Below are 21,584 nucleotides of genomic sequence, written 5' to 3' on the forward strand. Positions count from 1 at the left end.
ATCGCCCTTCCCTTCCTCACGATGATGCGGCCGAAGACTGGGAAGCTTAGGAGAAGCAGGTTCGGCGACTCTTTCTTGCTTTTAGTGTCACTGACACTAACAGCTATTTCTTGGATTTCCCCTCAGATTTACAAGGCGGCACGGCACGCAAGCTATTTCGCCCAAGAACCCATGTCCCTTTCGTTCAACAAAATGTGTTAGTTGTTGCCTCATTACTACCATAAATGCACATGTGTCATTGCGGTGCATGTCGAGTTCTGTCGTCGTTATAAATGGCTCCAACAGTCTTATCTGGCTTAGGTGGCCGAACTCCACACTCACAAATGTCAGTTTGTTACCGATGCCCATCGTGATTCTTATGCTGGTTCTATTTTTCATGAACCCATAATTTTGTTGGCTCCCAACAAGCAGATATATCGATGCACACTGCTGTGTGAAACCAGTCTATGACTGAAGTGTTAAATATCACCCAATCTTTTGAGGTTTCCTGTGTTACTGGTGATTAGATTGATGCACGGTGTGACGACACTGTGGCAGCTCCTGTTCCTGGTCGTTGAGTGTTAGTTAGTTTTGGGGTGGAGGGTGACTTGGAGCCTCTGCCCCACACTGGACAGCTACATTCCAAACAACAACAACAACAAAAATTATTATGCCACCACTTGGCACTCCATTCTTCCCCGTAACATATTGTGCAATATGACAGGGCCACGCGCCCTAAGTGCTGAGCGACCTGTAGCAACTTTAGAAAAAAAGACATACAGCATCTGTGTGGTGTTCTGAGCCTTCCCTTGCAGATATGGACAGGACTTCAATTGTGTATCTCCACTGGTGCCAATGCCTACTAACAAACTGTTTTATTGACATGCGAGTGAGGGACAAAGAGCTCTGGCTGCAAGTGGTTACGAGTGCAGCTGTGACATTTCTGAACTCTCAAACTTATGTGGACGTGGCGTCTCCGGCATTGTCTGCTGTTACTCGACAGTGGAGAGTTATAACAAGCAACGTATCCCAATTTTGGGGCAATTTATGGCTCTCACTGTGTATAAAATGGTCATATGTTCCTTGACTTTTTTTTTTTTTTTTTTTTTTTTGCTACTGGATGATGCTGGCAATGATAATTTGTTTGGTCTGGATGCTTTCAGTGCTTCTGGTTTACCAATATTGGTGCCTTGGGTTTGATGTGGCAAGCACCCCTGTGATTTTTCAGCTGTTGACAATACCTATTCCATGGTGCATCAGCTATAGCAGTGACATTGTCATGGTGGGTACAGCAGTGGATGGACACTTAAGCAACTGAAGCTCATTGTTCATGGTATTACATACAGCTGAGTTGAAATAAAACATGATCGAGTCCCACTTTTTTCAGTCATCATTTGTGTATTTGGGGTTTGAGGCTTCTCAGGATGGTGTGAAGCCTTTGCATCATTGTGTCACAGGTGTCAAGGCTGTGTCTTGCTCTACAAATGTCAAAGAACTCGAGTGATTTTATGGAAAATTGCCTACTATCATAAATTCACTTCAGATGCGGCCATGTTGACCCGTCCTCTTAACAAAATATTTCAGAAGGACATTACTTTTCAGTGGACACCAGTCTGCAAGCATGAGTTCACACTTTTGAAATCTAAATTACATTCTACTCCTTGTTTGGCTACCTTCCATCCTGGCCACCACTCGGTCTCGGCTATGGATATCTCTCAGTATGACCTCGGGGCCATTCTCGCACTTTGCTATGAGGGATGGTTCCTGGTGTGTGATAGCTTAACTCTGCTCAGCAGCAATACTTCTGAGTTGAAAGGAAGCACTTACGACCATCGTATGCCCTCATAAAGATTCGTGTACTCTGGTGTGAGTCTAAATTCTACCTCACTACGGTCCACAAGCCTTTGGTTTCGTTGTATAATCCTGCTTCATTGCCCAATAAGGTGGCACATTGTCTCCGCCATTGGGCCATTTCATTCTCACTTCAACTGTGCAGTACATTTTTGGACTACCACGCAGCATGCCAGTTTCCAATGGGGCAGCACCGTACTGTTGGTCAGGATGAACTTGTTTGTATTCACTTAGATGTTGAGGCGCAACATGCAGTAGAAGGATTTTCTATCACGGGCTCTCAGATCACAGCGGGTTTTACACCTTGTTCAGCACGGTTGGCACAATCGGACTCTGAGCAGGGCTTATGATCCTTTTTATGTAACTGTTTTGCCGTGGGTCACCACCAGCCTGTGTTAGAGGTTGTCATCCATTTAGGTACAGGTGGGCTGTCACAAAGTGTTCTGTTCCCAACCGCCCTCGGGGCGCATGTGCTTTAGCTCTGGGACTTTGGTGGGTCTGGTGTACCGAGTATCCGCCATACAATCGCTCCTCCATTCCACCCCCAGTCTAACGCTGAGGCAGAACATTTTGTCACATATTCAAAGTTCAAATGAAGAAGTATGTCTCGGACTTTTCCACTGACGGTGCCTCGACACGATTCTCTAGTTCATACAGATTTACACCGATGGGGTATTGGAGTCCTGCTGAGATGCTCCACTGTCACCAACCCCGCGCCCTCCTCTGCCTGCTCGTGCCACACCACTGACATCTGTCAGTGTGGCCTTCATCGTGGTTCTCTCCATGTTCTATGGTCCGGTTGTGGGGTTTAGCCACCAAATGAAATGGATTCCGTCCACGATCCACAGCTGCAGCAGCTGCCGCCTCTGTACAGTGCACTCCAGTGACGGACTGGTTGTGTGCCGTCACGATTGGCCGCACATTCGTGGCACAGCTCGACCTCTGAGACTGCCTCTGCCCCCTCCCACAGTGCCTGCCCAGGTGTGCAGGGTGTCCCTGCTGTTGGGCAGAGTCCCCCTCCTCACAGATGTCTCTACCTCCTGCCTCTCCTCAGGGGCACGGTGCCCTGACGCCTGCTGCGGGCCCTTCCCGCGTGGCCCCGCCACCGTCTGTGCTTCGGTCACCAGCAGGACCGGCGCTGTCAGGTGCCTTAATGCCAGCATCACTGGCGCCCCACCTGAGTCGCTGACACTTTCGCTGTTGCCACAGTTGCACTATGTCGTGTTTCCGAATGTTGAGACACTTCCTGCACCCTCGCCACCTGTTCTCTCCTCTGGTATTAAGTGGGAAATGGATGCTGCACGACTTCTGCCCGTAGTCACCAGTTCTGGCCTGTAATCTTCTTCTGCCTTGCCTTCGGCACCTGCGGTGCCTACTGCGGGCACCACTGACGTGTTGATGGTCGTCGTGATGCCTTTGTCAGAAGAGTGCCCTTTCCCTGAAGGGGGGGGCTGGTACGCGCAACAGGTGTGGCCGCCAGCAAACTACATCTGAACGTTCCACTGTCATCTGTGCAAGCTGCCCACCAGAGGTACGTGCGACTCGTGTATGTGGCACAGTAACTGTTGTGTCATCTGCCTGAGCAGTTCCCTACGCAAGGACAGTGTAGCAGGCGCTCATCCCCAGATGTGTTCTACTGTTCCTTGTACCGTTTCTGCGCTTGATTAATAAAATCTTGTTCTCTGTGGCCACAGTATTATTTTTGTCTTAAATTATGAAAGGTAACTTAACATGTATATAAATATTTTAAGAGAGTCATGAGCAGATACACTGCCCGTTCATGGCACTTCCCTAGTGTTGGCAATTCCCACAGCTCGAGTGTGTGGTGTGGGACAAAGGCAGAGAAGAAATTGGTAGTGCTACAAAATCCTCTCTCTCTCTCTCTCTCTCTCTCTCTCTCTCTGCATAGGGCAAAGTCTACACTCACTTGATACGTGCACACCATTCTCGGTTGCTAAGAAACTTCTGAGCAACATCCACTCTCATATCGTAGATAGTGGTATCGTCCTGCTGCTTAATCAGAGAAAGGAAGGCAGATTACTGTTCAGATTGTCTACTAGTGGTGAGGTCCATAGATATGAAATGCAAGCTCAGATTGAGGAAGGACAGCAGAAGGAAATCCAGAGAATGCTGAAGCTTGTGGCAGTAAGAAGGATGACATCATGAGGACGTAGTAAGTTTCATTCTGCCTCTATTCCGTGAGGTGGAAAACTGTTCAATTATTATAACAGGTGTTAGTGGTTATCAACAGAAATGTATTAAAAGAAGTGTTTCCTGTTGTCTTACTCAGTTAATACACTGAAGAGCCAAAGAAACTGGTACACCTGCCTAATATCGTGTAAGGCCCCCGCAACACGCAGAAGTGCCACAACACCACTTGACATGGACTTGACTAATGTCTGAAGTAGTGCTGGAGGGAACTGACACCATGAATTCTCCAGGGCTGCCCATAAATCCATAAGAGTATGAGGTGGCGGAGACCTCTTCTGAACATCACATTGCAAGGCATCCCCGGTACGCTCAGTAATGTTTGTGTCTGGGGAATTTGGCGGCCTGTTTAAACTCAGAAGAGTGTTCGTGGAGCCACTCTCTAGCAATTCTGGATGTGTGGGGTGTCGCATTATCCTGCCAGAATTGCCCAAGTCCATCGGAATGCATGATGGACATGAATGGATGCAGCTGATAAGACAGGATGCGTATTTACGTGTCACCTGTCAGTAACATCTAGACGTATCAGGGGTCCCATATCACTCCAACTGCACACACCTCGCACCATTACAGAGCCTCCACCAGCTTGGACAGCCCCCTGCTGACTTGTAGGGTCCATGGATTCATGAGGTAGTCTACATGCCTGTACATGCCCATCCACTCGATATAATTTGAAATGAGGCTCGTCCTACCACGCAACATGCTTTCAGGCATCAACAGTCCAATGTCGGTGTTGACGGGCCTAGGCAAGGCATAAAGCTTTGTGGTCGTGCAGTCATCAAAGGTACACGAGTGGGCATTTGGCTCTGAAAGCCCATGTCGATGATGTTTCGTTGAACAGTTCGCACGCTGACACTTGCTGACCGCCCAGCATTGAAATCTGCAGCAATTTGCGGAAGTGTTGCACTTCTGTCATGTTGAATGATTCTCTTCAGTCATCATTGGTCCCGTTCTTGCAGGATCTTTTTCCGGCTGCAGCGATGTCAGAGATTTGATGTTTTAACATATTCCTGATATTCATGGTATACTTGTGAAATGGTCGTATGGGAAAATCCCCACTTCATCACTACCTCGGAGATGCTGTGTCTCATTGCTCGTGCCCCGACTGTAACATCACGATCAGACTCACTTAAATATGGTACCCTGCCATTGTAGTAGCAGTAACCAATCTCACAACTGCGCCAGACACTTGTTGTCTTATATAGGCATTGCTGAGCGTAGTGCCGTATTCTGCCTGTTTACATATCTCTGTATTTGAATACGCATGTGTATACCAGTTTCTTTGGCACATCAGTGTATAATATTCCATGAAGAAGCTATATTCCATATTTTGTCGATTTTAGAGACAGTTTAGTCATACGTTTTCAGCATCAAGGTTTCAGTCCACAGAGACAGTCAGTGAGCACAGCACATTAAGCATAGAAAAGCAGAAGTAGAACTTGGGTGATTCTCTTGGGTATTATAGTTTCAGAAAACTACAATAAAAACATTTTTTAACTTAACCAATTTTTGGACAGATTTTTCTGTCAATGGTGGTGGCACGGTAATAAATAAAACTCAATTTTACTATGGTATCAATGTGACCAGAGAATAATGTTTTTGATTCATCCCTACATCATAAGATTTGTGGTCACCCTGCTCACTTTCTCTATAAATTTAAATTAACTACCACTAATGCACACATTCGGGTAAAAACGTCTACTAGGTTGGGTAGTAAGTGATGTTTTGCAACACTGAGCTTAAAGTTCAAAAATATTCATTTTTTATGCAATACTTCCACATATTAAATAGCAGACAAGTGGAAAACCTGATTTTCATTGCTAAATGGAGCTAAATGTGACTTGACACTCCCTTCCCTGCCCCCCTCTAGTCCGTCCCCCATCCCCCACCCCTAAACAGTTGTGGGGAACTTTCTATAAAATTAGTGAAGTGTAATAAACTGCTAAATTATTACAATTGCAAGTGTCCATAGGTGATTAATTTTCAGAGTTTGATCTGTCTTGCCCAAATTGGAGTCCCAACTGACACATGAATAATTCAGAGTCCACACTGGTCCTTATCACAAAAAATCAAGTCCATCTGACCCACTGCAAAATTATTCTACATTCATCAGTCTAATGTCGTGAAATTTTTGAAGTACAAAGAAGAATCACTGCTCAGAGACACGCAGATTCTGCCCCTGCACTTCCGAATGGCTGCTAAAACCGAAGAGGGCAGTGACCTTCTATAAGTGTGGACAGCTGTGGTCTGGAAAAGTTTCTGTGAATTTATATTGTACAACTAGTAGAAAATTTCACTAGTTCAAAATACAACTTTTGATTCTCACATGCTATACTGAAATTAGAAGTACCAGATGTGTGCAGAAACACAGACTGAAATGATGTATTACAGTAAACATTTGGTTAATTTGTCCACCCAAAATCTTAATTATAGTGACTGCAAAATTCATATAATGAGAACAGTATTTGATTTTTGTTTTAAATTTACCGTTAACATGTGCAGGAAACACACAAGTGGCACATCAGTCTTGTAGGAAATAACCTGCTCTTTCCACTGGTGCTATATAAATTCATGTCTCTCATAATTTAAATTATGCAAAAAGCTATAAAAATTATTAATTAATTAATTAATTAAAACTTCAAAATTAAACCTAGAAAACTTATGACCTAAATGTGTTTATGATGTGTGCGTATGTTATCCACCACATGCTGCAATGCTATTGGTGTAGCTGTCAGGTGTAATTGATTATGCTGACTATATTAATATTTGATTCAGGCATCTGTAGTCGGGTAGTTAAATAATTAAATAAATGTCTAAGTAGCTCACTGTATGCATCTCGATGAGTGCTTTCAGGTGGTAGTTCTGTCTTTTCTGTGATTTAGTTATTACAATTGTTACTAAAGTTAATGTGAAAAGTTGTCACATATTCTCTTTTTCACTTAGAGACTAATTAAATACAAAAGTTCCACACTCAGTCTGCATATCAAAAGAATGTCACTCTGAGCTCTCCACCTTGACTTATTGTGCTCTTCTGTAAGCTTTGCGGCCTACACTCCAGGTACACAAACGTGTAGAATGCTGGTACCCTATGTCCTAACTGCAATGGTCTCTGTGACATCACGTGCACAGAATCACTCCCATCTCGTGCGGGCTTGGCGCCCCCGTGGCCCTCACATCATACATCAGAGCGCGTGCTGTGGTAGTGTTCTGGCCAAAGCAGTACACCTCGGATCATTTTTTCTGGCTGTCGTGTAACAATGCTTAATATGCAGCCAAACTAAATAACAAGCTTCAGAAATGCTAAAATGGTAAATAATGTGCCATGTAAGGCTGTCAAAGTCTCACTGTTGGGACCTATGTATGTGTGGTGTTTCAAACAAGATAGTCTGGTCTACTTTTTCCTTCTTAATAAACTAAATAAGATGCCTTTCTAAATTATTTATGCAACCAGTATATTTGCACAGTAGGAGTCACTTTAAATATTTTTCATTGTAACTGGATCATGTTGCTCTTTTCCTAAGGAGATATGTGGAGCTGTACAAAGCTTTAATTTTGGGACAGAACTCTTAGGCTGCGTTCACACTGCCGGCCGGGCCGAGCCGAGCCTGGCCGGGCCGCCGCCCGCTCCGATATCAAACACATGGTTTTGAATTGCGGTGTTCACACTGGCGGTCGGGCCGCGCCGACACGGCGTGAGCCTCCCGCAGCCGAGCCGGCGACATCCCGAGTGTTTAATATTGCCGGCGCGAGCCGACCGCAGGCGCGAGCCTGTGGAGCAGCACTGCAGCTTCTGCAGTACACGCATCACACGTCTCCCTTCTGCTTTCTTCACAAGTGTGACTGCACACGTCTTTTATTTTAAGATTTTACCTCACATTTCACAATCAGTGAGGAAAAATTACGTTTATTATGATGATACATGCGAAATAACTTTTATTTCATTTATTTAATCTACCGTATTTACATGTATTTACAACAATAGCTTGCCAGCGATCGCGGCATTGCCGCCACTGAATAGTTCGCATTTACTTGTAAACGGAGACAGATATGAGTGTCACTGAGGGACGGAAATGTGTCCCTACCAGATGATAATGCATTGTAAAGTCATGCTGTGGCAGTTCCTTAACAGTGGAGATAGAACCACTCAGTCAAAGGGCATTATCTCAAAACTCTTCGCGTATCAATCTGTCTATCTTACAAGGTAATGAAAAGAATTCTGTGAGGTCATCAGTGGCTCCACGTGATTAACCATCACCACTGCCAAGCGCTGCATCATGAAGAAAAAAGAAGAAAAAAGTTGGAAAATTCTGAAGGAGTATTTCTGCGATTCTTCGTTGAAGGCACAGCAAGACATTACCCAAAATGACGAAGCTAATTACTTCCTAATGATTCTCAGGAGTCCCATAAACTCTCTTCCCCTCAGAGGTTAGCGTTTGTGAAATTTAAAATACAAAAGCATGACTACAATGAACTGGAGGTAGCGAATGCTGTACAAAGTTCTACTGCAAACCAAAAAGTGTGTACTAACGAATCTCACCTTATCGTTATACACAATTTTTCTTCTGCTGTTATACTTCTGCGAAAATTTGTGTTCTGTTTAGAAATTTTGTCTTGAATGTTCTGCAGCACATACTGAAATTTATTATGATTCATTCTGTAATTTGAATAAAATTTTTCAGGATAGTTTTTAAGTTCTTCATATAAAGAAAAAAACTCTCCTAAATGTCTGTCGCTGTTCATAGGATGAATCCATAACCTCCTAGTTCTTCTGTGCTTCAAAACTCGACGAGTTACTGCAGAGTCAAAACAATACCAATAAAAGAGTGAAGACATTGTTCTACACGACAGCACAGACTAGCTAAAGGCGAGCAACTGTTGACTGCAGCTGCGTTTTCTACTGACTTGCTTGTCAGCTGTCGAAGGGTGGAGATCTTTTTAAATTTATTTGTTTGGCCTCCCTCCAGCCATTTAGCCAAAGAGTGGGGATTACCTTGACAGTGCAGCGCAGCCCGCCAAGGAAGAAAAAAAAACAATGAAGAACAATGAAACGCACATCTGTGCCGATCTACAGTAGTTTCATTAACTCTCCATTATTTTTTCTGTCAAAGTAGACAACGAGACTACAGAATTGCGCTTCAGTTATCTTTTAGTTCGAAATACGAAATGTACATCATACTAATTGTAGGATGTTGATGACAAATAATTGTTTGTCTTTTGTGATGCAACGTGTGGCCAATTATAAAAGCATAGCAGACGAATTGTCCAGTAGCCGAGGGAAAAATTCTTACACATTTGGATTTATCTAGAGAATGAGACCATTAAAATAATAAGAGGGACCGGCACTAGGTCTGCGCTGATCACTAGTAATTAGTTTTTTTCTGTCCTGCATTATATGACTACACTAAACCAAGCTGTAACCGCGCGAACTCCGTGGCTTGCGGACGCGGCACTGACGCCACTGAATAGCTCGCATTACTTGAGACCAGAGACAGATATCAGTATCATTATCATTTCAAAAACTTTTTGGTACTTTTAGCTACATTTCATTCCCAACAATGTATGGTCTAAAACGGATTTAACAGTAAGCTAACCGCTACATAACTTTTTCACTACAGCATTTGTAAATCAAGTGCACAACGTTGACAAATAGCATCATTTCACAATGACTGTTAAGAAATATGGAAAGATAAATGATTCAATACGAAGCTAAGATGTTGCACTACCACGTGTACAAAAATCAGATTCTTTAGCCGCATACTTTCTTCAAAATCGGTTGGGAAGCGTTACGAAACTAAGAAATCACGCGAAACGAAAAGTAGACTTTTTCTTTTTTCACGACGTAAGTAACGCTTTTAAGAAAAAAATAAGTTCATAAAACGATGTGGCGAAGTCTTATATACCACTAAGAATTTTTAAAACATGAAAATCGGGGAAGTGGACTTTCCCCCATTTCGCCGTCCCGGCTCGGCGCGGCGCGCAATGTGAATGCAGTACTCGTCGGCCTAAGCTGGCTAGGCACGAGCCGAGCCAGTACGCGTCAGCCCGGCTCGGCCCGGCCGGCAGTGTGAACGCAGCCTTACACAGCAGTCACATCGAAGGTAAATTTCTTGAATGTCAGAGTAACACAGTATCTCAATATCAGATTAAGATGATGACATGTGATCAGGGAGCACTTCACTACATCAGAATCCAGTGGCCAGTATGCACATAAAACACATTTTACTTTGAAACTTCCTGGCAGATTGAAACTTTGTCCCAACTGGGGGCTCAAGCCCAGAACATTTGTCTTTCACAGCCAAGTTATCCACCTCCAAGTTAGGCTGGAGAACTTCTGTGAAATTTGGAAGGTAGGAGATGAGGTAGTGGTGGAAGTAAACCCATGAGGGCAGGCTGTGAGTCAAGCTCATGTAGCTCAGGTGGTAGCAAAGTTGCTGGCACACAGTTGTAATCTGCCAAGAAATTTTTATCAGTGTGCACTCCACTACAGACTGAAAATTTAATGTTGCATTTTACTTATCTGCAGATATGTGTCTTGAACACGTTACAAAATTCAAAATTATTCGTTTTGGTTACTGCCATTTTGGCAGTTTGGAGTGATTCTGCTGTGTATGAAGCTCCACTCACCTTGAGGTGAATATCTTCTCGCACGCACGACTCCTTGACGTTACTGAAATGCCATCCTCAGCCAGAAAAAGCTATAGGAAAAACAGCTGTACACCTCGTAACCACACTAAAATTTGTTTTTTATAGTATGGTTAACAATAGTTAAGTGAAAGTATTTATGTGTGTAAATTTCCAAACTTATTACGGTAAGCTTGCATACATGAGTTACTACAAAGTCTGAAAAGTCCACAAACACACATCATTCATAACTCAAGCCTGTTTATAGTAGTCATTAGTCAACTTTCACAGAAAGTTTACAAACTGATTGTTTCTGTTAGAATAGCTCACTCAGATGTTGCTATATGTTTCTGTTAGAATAGCTCACTCAGATGTTGCTATAATCAGTCTCAAGTAACAAAATGTTCGCATTTGTGAGAAAGCAAGATGACACACAGAATTTAGTTTTTTAAAATATCTCCAAAAACTCCGAATTTCACGCAGTGCGTTAAATTTAACTCTCTTCCACACTTTGTCACTTTCAAACATTTTGGTACCAAAATATTACAATATTAATAATTTTTATCAGTGTACCCATCAATAGGTCAGTCCAAGCCCTGACTCTACGCATCTCTCTACATAAAAGAAGTTTCTAGTTCCCAAAATACATCTGAATATGCTAATTTCTGATTGGCAGAGAAACATCACAGCCAGTCAGAAACCAACATGAAACCATTCAAACCCAAGCATATGTACTAATCAATAAAAATTTGTCATTGAATCAGAACAGTAAATTGACATAATTTTGAAAACCCACAAATATAAAATTAACTCCCTCTTAACAAAACTCATCATCATCATCATCATCATCATCATCATCAGGATTTCCTTCCAGCGAGTCGGGTAGGAACTTGGTCAACGATATGCCTCCATTGGTTTCTGTCCTGGTATAGCTTTTCCCTCTCCACTACATCCCGTGTTACTCCTCTCCTCTTGAGATCTTCCTTAACCTGGTCTGTCAATCTCTTTCTAGACCGTCTGCAGCTCGTGGTCTCGCGGTCGCCTTCTCGCTTCCCGAGCACGGGGTCGATTCCCGGTGGGGTCAGGGGTTTTCACCTGCCTCGAGATGACTGTGTGTTTGTGTTGTCCTCATCATTTCATCATCATTCATGAGAGTGGTGAGATTTGACTGAGCAAAGGTTGGGAATATGTACGGGCGCTGATAACCGTGCAGTTGAGCGCCCCACATACCAAATGTCATCATCATCGTCATCTTTCTAGGCTGCCCAATTAGTCTTCTCTTGGCACCTCCATCTCCAAATACTGGTGTGGAGTTCGAATCGGGTGCATTCGCTTCACATGATTGAACCACTTGAGTCTCAAAGCACTCCTCCTCTCCTCTGTAGTCAATGTCACCTGCAGCTCCCTCCTTACGTAATCATTCCTGACTCTGTCTCTCCCTAGTTTTTTGTAGAGCTGACCTAAGGAACTTCATTTCACATGCTTGTATTTGACTCTCTTCTCTCTTATTTATGACACAGGCCTCTAGACATACGTGTAGACATACGTCTAGACATACATCATGATTGGCAGGAGATAAGTTTTATACATGGTCTGTTTGGCTGTTAGAGGGACTTCCTTGCCCCAGATTAGATTCCGTACTTGGTGGAAGAAGCTAGATCCATTTGTTATTCTGTTTAAGACTTCTAGTTTAGAACTTCCATTGTGTGGTATGATGCTACCCAGAAAATTGAAGTTTTCACACATTTTCTTAACAAAGCTACTTTACAAAAATCATGATCTCATTTCACCAGTACCATAAACTGACAAACTAGTTTATTACAAATTCCCCAGTACAAATGACTAACACACACACACACACACACACACACACACACACACACACACCATTCTTGAACATTCCTCAAGAGACCAGTTATTTCAACGTGTAGCATAAAAACTTTACATAAAACATTATTTCACATTCACACCACCATTCACTCTCATAACCAAGCACAATTATAATAGTAATTAAGAAACAATTAGAAAATTAAGCAAACAGAACTGAAAATAAATATAACAGTATTGTGACTGCAGCTCAAACAGTGTCCACCAGCCAGTGACCTCTGCCAGATCACATAGAAACTACATACTCTCGTGCACCTGACACCACCTATCCTGCACATGACTCATACTGCACACCTGTTCACTGTTGTTACGTGCGATCTCAGTAGGCACAATGCAGGGTGCTACGCCTCACCATCATCAGATGCCTTACAGATAGGAAAACAGTAGTGTGGCCAAATAAGCTCAATTGGCTGATGTTAAATATACAAACAAACAAAAAATGTAGGAATGTATAAAAATATACATGACACATATACCATAAAAATATTTTTTGTGCAATTTTCAATGTCAAAAATCTATACAGATAGGTACTGGTGATGGCCTGGGTGTGCCCTGCTCTTACACAAAATAACTATCGCCAGTACAGTTCACTGATCTTGATGTACGTGAGTGATCATGATCACACATTCAGTAGTTCAAAATAAAGTCTTCATAGTCATTAATTAAAATGATTTCATGTGGTGAAATGAGAAAATGAAATAAATAACTTGAAATAAAATCCACAATTTAAGTACAAATGTATATCTACATTTATACTCTGCAAGCCACGGCAAGGTACATGGCAGAGGGTACACATTGTACCAGTTATTAGGGTTTCTTCCTGTTCTATTCACATATGGAGCATGGGAAGAATGATTGTTTGAATGCATCCGTGCATGCAGTAATTATCTTAATCTTATCCCTATGTGAGCAATACATAGGGGGTTGTAGTATATTTGTAGAGTAATCATTTAAAGCCGGTCCTTGAAACTTTGTTTTTAGATTTTCTCGGGATGGTTTACATCTATCTTCTAGGGTCTTCCTGTTAAGTTCCTGCAGTATCTCTCTGACACGCTTCCATGGATTAAACAAACCTGCGACCATTCACACTGCCCTTCTCTGTATACATTCAATAGCCTCTGTTGGTTCTACCTGGTACGTGCCCACACACACTTATTCTAGAACCAGTCACACGAGTGACTGTAAGCAATCTGCTTTGTAGACTGATCACACTTCCCCAGTATTCTACCAATAAACTGAAATCTACCACTTGTTTTACCCACAACTGAGCCTATGTGATCATTCAATTTCATGTCCCTACGAGGTGTCATACCCAGGTATTTGTATGATTTGGTCGATTCCAACAGTGGTTCATCAGTAATAAAACAGTAATGGGAAATAACAGAAACCTCCTGCCCTAATGAAGTAAATAACACAACATTGTATAACAGTTAAAGTAAATAGCAAACCTTTCACTGTGATAAAGCTAATAAATAAATAAAACCTAGCCTATTGTGTAATATAGTTAATAACCAATAAGCGAAGACGTTTAGCCGCATCCATTGTGGATTTTCCATTGTTTAAAGAATCAATAAATATTTTGTTAAAAGCTTTGATAGTCATTAGTGTGTTTCCAGAGTAAAATCTTAACTGGCACCACCATGTGATGTCTCTTTAGGGCGTTTTTGTTCTCCTGTGGCGGTGCTTGTGGAAGGATGCCCAGTCCCCATGCCACTCGTGGCCGACGCACACAGCGACCCGACGAGCACTGCTGTGTGCGGCGCTGTTTGAACTAGCACTCTTCTGAATAAATAGGAATTGGTATTCAAGCTATCACCACTCTGTTCGCCGAGCAGCAACCCTTGTTGCCAGTTGTGTATAGATTTTATTTCCACCACTGTATTTAATTTTGTTTTACTGTCAGACACTCACTCTTCCATATGTAGTCATTAATTAAAATGACTGGGAATATTTTATTTTAAACTGCTGAATTTACAGTGGTGATCATGGTGTACCGCATTTACTCGAATCTAAGCCGCACTCGAATCTAAGCCGCACCTGAAAAATGAGACTTGAAATCAAGAAAAAAAAAATTTCCCGAATCTAAGCCGTACCTGAAATTTGAGACTCGAAATTCAAGGGGAGAGAAAAGTTTTAGGCCGCACCTCCAAATCAAAACAAAGTTGGTCCATTGTAGTATGAGACACAATTTAGGTCGAATGAATGACAATACAGCTATAGTAGTTTGGTTCGAGTCGTAAGCTTAGCAGTTAAGCTTTAATCAGGTAGCCATTGCTATGCGTCAGGTGCTCCATCCGTATTTATATGGGTACCTTTCCTTTTTCAAGTGCTTCACCTGGCTTTGACTTGATTGCTTATTTTTCTTTGATCTGGTAAGTGCCGTTCTCTTTGTTACGGATGTTTACGTCACTCTAAGCCGAAAATGCGTTACTGTACTGTGTCATACATTGATTGTCGCATTCTGATAACGAGTGTTTACGGCCTGTCTTGCTTTTGTGCACGCTACCGCCACTAACAATTAAAAAAAAAGAAAGGAATCGTCTCATTAACGAAACAATGGCAAAAGACTGCTATTTGTTGTTACTTACATTGCTGCTTTCTTTGATAATGATCAACAAGAACCAAATAATAGACTGCGTATGATAGAAAACGAGAGTTAAGCGAAAATTTTTCTCCGTTTGAAAATCTTTGCAGACGCCTCTTTAGTACATTTCATTCTGCACAGAAATTAAAGTCATCTTAGATTTAAAAATCTAGTCAATTGCCGTGCTTCATTTCTGACTGTATCACTATTAGGCATAAGAATAATACGAATATAAACATGACATGATATGTATATTCTTCCGCATTTGCTGTTGTCTCACTCTAGTTTCGTAGTTTATTTAGGCAGACAGGATTTAAATGAGATAGCAGCAAACACGAAAGAATGCATGGCAACATGTTTATATTCATATTTTTCTTATGGTGGAGAGAATACTGCATGTGATTCACAATTCATAAAAGTTCCTGTTAGCAACCATCTCTTCTCACAGGTAGGAAAAAATTCAGAACGTAGAATTGGCCATACTGACAAACGTCCCGAACAGTCTTGCCAGTCGGATTTTCATAGTACATTGAAATGCTGCCACATTCGATGATGAACAATACGGAATTTGTATTTACTTCGTTGGATAATGTATGAAAACGCAGTGGTCGAAACTCGGAGCGGAGAAAAAAAAGCTCGTCTTCCACCTTTTTTTTAAATTTATTTACTGTCGCAGAGGTTTTGGCGCCAGTGTTTATCTTTGTGCCTGCAAAGCGTGCCTTTGTAGTGGTACATATATTCGATGGCAGGAGTTAGTTGTGGCGGCACCTACCAACATTTTTCAGAACTTCCGCTCACTTTGCACTCGATTCTAAGCCGCAGGCAGTTTTTTGGATTACAAAAACCGGAAAAAAGTGCAGCTTAGATTCGAGTAAATACGGTACTTCAGCACCAGTGCCCTCTGCCGGCCATCACTGACACTTAGTCTGTGTCTGTATGTATAGATTATTGACATTGATACTTGTATCAGAATATTTTTATGGTATGTGTCACTGTTAGCTACATATCCTTCATATATTCATAGTACATTTAGCCTCAGCTAATAGAATTTATTTAGTCACACTACTGTTTAGTCCCTTTTACAGACTTTGCCCTAAGTTGATAAAATGCGTTTCTGTAATGGTTTTTGTTTTGGAATCAGCATAATGTTTTTGTTTTGTATAAAGGATTTTAAATGAGTTACTACATCATGCAATAATTATTTGTATGTTTGGATTTAAGGTTCACAACTTTGAGGGAAAGGGGCGTGGTATTGTTACGACAAGAGATTTCCACAAGGGTGAGTTTGTAGTTGAATATGCTGGAGAACTCATCAGTATGACTGAAGCAAAAGTCCGGGAAGCACTCTATGCACAGGATCAGAATACTGGCTGTTATATGTATTACTTCAAGCACAAGAACACTCAGTACTGGTAAGTAAACAAAAAAAGAACTGAAAGTTTTGGCATGTTGGATGGAACATTGATATTTGTTTAGCATTATGTTTCTACTCGTAGAACACATACTTTTTTGCAAATTTAGTGTGGCCTTTTGTCACTGTTCATTATGTTTAAAAATACAAGTAAAAATTCTTTTCATTACTTTACTGCTTTGTATCTAGACATAAAATATGCAGTTTGAAAATACAGTAAATTTTTTACACAGTCATGTAGCCTCAGGGACACAGTACTAGAAGTGGCTAAAGAATATCTTGGAACAGTAGTGTGTAAAAGTAGGATGAAGCAAACAGCTTGGTGGAATGACACAGCCAAGGCAGCCTGCAAAAGGAAAAAGAAGGCGTATCAAAAATGGCTACATACTAGAACTCAGGTAGACAGAGAAAGTTATGTTGAAGAAAGAAACAAAGCCAAACAGATAATTGCAGCATCCAAGAAGAAATCTTGGGAAGACTTTGGAAACAGGTTGGAGACTATGGGTCAAGCTGCTGGAAAGGGAGGTAAGAAGGAAATGGCAAGTATTTTGGACAGGTCAGGAAAACTGCTGGTGAATCCTGTGGATTCCTTGGGCAGATGGAGGGAATATTTTGAAGAGTTGCTCAATGTAGGTGAAAATACGATCAGTAATGTTTCAGATTTCGAGGTACAATGGGATAGGAATGACGATGGAAATAGGATCACATTTGAGGAAGTGGAGAAAATGGTCAATAGATTGCAGTGCAATAAAGCAGCTGGGGTGGATGAAATTAAGTCGGAACTCATCTAATACAGTGGAATGTCAGGTCTTAAATGGCTACACAGGATAATTGAAATGCCCTGGGAGTCGGGACAGGTTCCATCAGACTGGACAAAAGCAGTAATCACACCAATCTTTAAACATGGAAACAGAAAAGATTGTAACAACTACAGAGGTATCTCTTTAATCAACGTTGTGGGTAAAATCTCAGGTATTGTTGAAAGGAAAGTGCGAGTATTAGTTGAGGACCAATTGGATGAAAATCAGTGTGGGTTTAGGCCTCTTAGAGGTTGTCAGGACCAGATCTTTAGCTTACAGCAAATAATGGAGAAGTGTTATGAGTGGAACAGGGAATTGTATCTATGCTTTATAGATCTAGAAAAGGCATATGACCGTGTTCCTAGGAGGAAGTTATTGTCTGTTCTACGAGATTATGGAATAGGAGTCAAACTTTTGCAAGCAATTAAAGGTGTTTACATGGATAGTCAGACAGCAGTTAGAGTTGACGGTAAATTGAGTTCATGGTTCAGAGTAGTTTCAGGGGTAAGACAAGGCTGCAACATGTCTCCACTGTTGTTCATATTATTTATGGATCATATGTTGAAAACAATAGGCTGGCTGGGTGAGATAAAGATATGTGAACACAAAATAAGCATATGCGGATGACTTAGTTGTGATGGCAGATTCGATTGAAAGTTTGCAAAGTAATATTTCAGAGCTAGATCAGAAATGTAAGGACTATGGTATGAAGATTAGCATCTCCAAAACGAAAGTAATGTCAGTGGGAAAGAGATGGATGGTTTCAAGTACTTAGGATGCATATTCTCACAGGATGGCAACATAGTGAAAAAACTGGAAGCGAGGTGTAGCAAAGCTAATGCAGTGAGCGCTCAGCTACGATCTACTCTCTTCTGCAAGAAGGAAGTCAGTACCAAGACCAAGTTATCTGTGCACCGTTCAATCTTTCGACCAGCTTTGTTGTATGGGAGCGAAAGCTGGGTGGATTCAGGTTACCTTATCAACAAGGTTGAGGTTACGGATATGAAAGTAGCTAGGATGATTGCAGGTACTAGTAGATGGGAACAATGGCAGGACGATGTCCACAATGAGGAAATCAAAGAGAAACTGGGAATGAACTCTATAGATGTAGCAGTCAGGGCAAACAGGCTTAGATGGTGGGGTCATGTTACACGCATGGGAGAAGCAAGGTTACCCAAGAGACTCATGGGTTCTGCAGTAGAGGGTAGGAGGAGTCGGGGCAGACCAAGGAGAAGGTACCTGGATTCGGTTAAGAATGATTTTGAAGTAATAGGTTTAACATCAGAAGAGGCACCAATGTTAGCACTGAATAGGGGATCATGGAGGAATTTTATAAGGGGGCTATGCTCCAGACTGAATGCTGAAAGGCATATCAGTCTTAAATGATGATGATGATGATGATGATGATGAGTCATGTAGCCCAAAGTAAATGACAGAGCACACCTGTGTTATACAAAGTGATGACCTCCCTCTTTCTTGTTTGTTGTGCAACTAAGCAAATATCTAGAGCCTCTTTGACGGAAACTTGTTGTAGGTAAGGTATTTCACACGGAAACTTTGGATGTCACTGTGATGTTCAGGAATTACGTGCATCCATTCTTTTTGTTTTTCACTGATCTTAGAAAAAAATTATTTCCATTGCCTGAATTCTATTTTCCTTGTGATCTGTAACTCACTGGTGTACAACAAAGGAGGAAGAGGTATGGCCTTCTACATTTTCAGTCATCTCCCTTTTCATGTTTTGTTTTGCAGGTATCTATTTACTGTTGACGATTTTGTGGCTTTTGCGAGTTTTTTTTCTCAGTATCTTTACCAAATTTGTTTATATTATTGTACCCTAGATCATTAAAACTATTTGGAGTGCTCAGTAAAATAGTTTCAGAGTGATACAACTGTTTGTGTTTTCTAAAGTATTATACTTAATCATTTTTTGTTGTGCTGTTTCTCGTGGGTTAAAGTCAGTGACTTAAATTTCAGTGTGGATGCCACAGCAGAGACAGGAAGATTAGGGAGGCTCGTAAACCACAGTCGGAATGGTAATCTCGTGACAAAAACTGTGACTGTAGAAAACAAACCACGGCTTGTTCTTGTTGCTAAAGAAGACATACCAGCAGGTGAGGAGGTGATGTACGATTATGGTGACAGAAGCAAGGAATCTATAAGGCATCATCCTTGGTTGACTTCTTAGTGTTCCACGAAATCTGAAAAGAAGAGCATGTGTGATGTCATGTGCCTCATGTAACAATAATGAATACTTGAAAAATAGAATAAACGGTAGCTCTCAAAAGAGGGAAGAATCTAAAAACATTCCTTGCCTATATAAAATATGCATTAATTATAACATTTGACAGATTCAGGATGAAAGGGATTTGGCAAGTTATGCATAGACATTTAAAAAAAAAAAAAAAAAGAAAAGAAAGAAAGAAGTACAGATAATGTAAATTTTAGAAATCAGGCGAAAGAAAAATTGTTGTATGTTACAACTTTTATCACTATACACTAAACAAATCGTGTATTTAAATTTTCATTATAGAAAAATCAAAACACATGTATATTCAGTGCATTGCTAGAAGTACATGATATATTTTGACTGAAAGTTTGTCTAGTTTTTATGTTAGTTTAAGGACACAAGCATTATAGTGATTTGTTTTTTGACTGTGCATTTTTGTTTGTGTCACATATAATATTCTCACAACTGTGGCTATGTATTAAGATTTGTTGTTGAGTTTGTAGCTGTATGAAAGTAATTTATTGCACTTATTCTCAGAACTCTTTCTCTTGTGTAGTTTGTTCTAAATGTTTTATTTATTGGTACACAGACATGGCATGTGTCTGACACTGCCAAAATTTTAGTATAAAATGTATACTGAATTATTTGTTATATAACTAAATTAGTTGAATGCAGTTAATTCGTGTACTGTTGACTATAAATTTGAATTGTGTGTCTGAACTAAATTCCCACAGGATTTTTATTTCATTTGTAAGTATTTGTTTCTTTTTAAATCATTCTTAGACTGCTTTCTTTGTTTTTAATCTAATGAAATAAATTAAGTATATTATATTTTGTCTGTAATTCAGTGAAGTAAAGAGACTAAAACTATGATAAATTTTTGTGTATGTTGTTGTAGTTATTGCAAAGAAGGTGTAACCTCTTTAAAACATAATTTATTTGAAACCTGGTAAGTCTGTTCCAGTGAACCTGGTAAGTCTGTTCCAGTGGTATGTTACATTCCTGCAGCTCTCAATTTTATGTACGAGAATGCCGGCTGATTTGTTCAATGGTTATGGTTTCCATGACACATTATCTAGTTTTGGAGGTGATCCTCATTTGATCATATTAGATTTTGTTCAAATTTAATGTGCAAGTTTGATAGTCGATCAAAGGAAGATTTACAACTTTCTATTTTGCAAATGGGGTGTCTCTTAACCTTTTCAGACCTGAATTGTGTCTGGAGGTAGGAAAACATTTCTTTATGCTCTAATGCGTTTTGGTGATTTTTTAAATGATTTTAGATACAAGATTTATATAAATATGTGTACCTGTTTTCAGTATATACTTCGTACACGTGGCTGCCTTTTATGGTCTAAAATAATTAATTTGGAAATAGTCACTGTTGTAATAAATACACTGATGATTCAATAATTACCATACAAAAAACCAATAATAATATGCTGTTATATGGTGGAGTATAACTAACCAACAACTTTTGTGAATTTTGGCGTTCAGAAGGTGCTTCACTTTTTGATATTTTAACAGTGATGCCCAGCAGGTGGGAGGACTTGTGCGTCGTGAAAAGATTAACATGCACAGATGTGTATGTGAGGTGTCCATTGAGGAAAAATATTTCGGTCAAGCTAATTCACTCTAAAAATTAATGTACACAGTTGTAGGCAGAAGGTCTGAAAGGATTAAGTGAAGGATGTGCAGATGTCACAGCAACATTTCAAGATTTTTAGTTATGTTTTAAGTGCTGTGGTCGAGTGGATAATTTCTGGTAAAGCTGCAAAACTTGGCAAGATAGTCTAACAGTTTGCGTTGTGCACATTCAGTAATTTTTATGTCATTTGTTTCGCTAATTTTGCTACAAGTGACACTCAAAGTTGTTGGCTAATTTTGCCGTGACAAAACTTCTCCCAAGTTGGAGTAGTGTGATCTCTTTTTGTTGTTGGCTTTGAAACTTTTCTTTTTTTGAACTTATTGCCTAGTAGTTTGTTTATGAAACCTGTAAGTTTTATTGCTTTT

The 21,584-nt window shown here is 40.7% G+C and overlaps 1 protein-coding gene across 1 annotated transcript in view; it reads left to right on the top strand.

Moving 5' to 3' along the window:
• LOC124544865 (histone-lysine N-methyltransferase PR-Set7) overlaps positions 1 to 20,448 on the top strand; it is a 53,830-nt gene extending 33,382 nt beyond the window's left edge. Inside the window, exons 5-6 of the mRNA XM_047123578.1 lie at positions 16,352 to 16,542; positions 19,319 to 20,448. Of these exons, the coding sequence (XP_046979534.1) occupies positions 16,352 to 16,542; positions 19,319 to 19,529 (402 nt within the window). The 3' untranslated portion in view covers positions 19,530 to 20,448. The remainder of the gene's footprint in view (positions 1 to 16,351; positions 16,543 to 19,318) is intronic.
• Positions 20,449 to 21,584: the final 1,136 nt, after the last annotated feature.

Source organism: Schistocerca americana, chromosome 8, assembly GCF_021461395.2.
Source record: "Schistocerca americana isolate TAMUIC-IGC-003095 chromosome 8, iqSchAmer2.1, whole genome shotgun sequence".
NCBI lineage: Eukaryota > Metazoa > Arthropoda > Insecta > Orthoptera > Acrididae > Schistocerca > Schistocerca americana.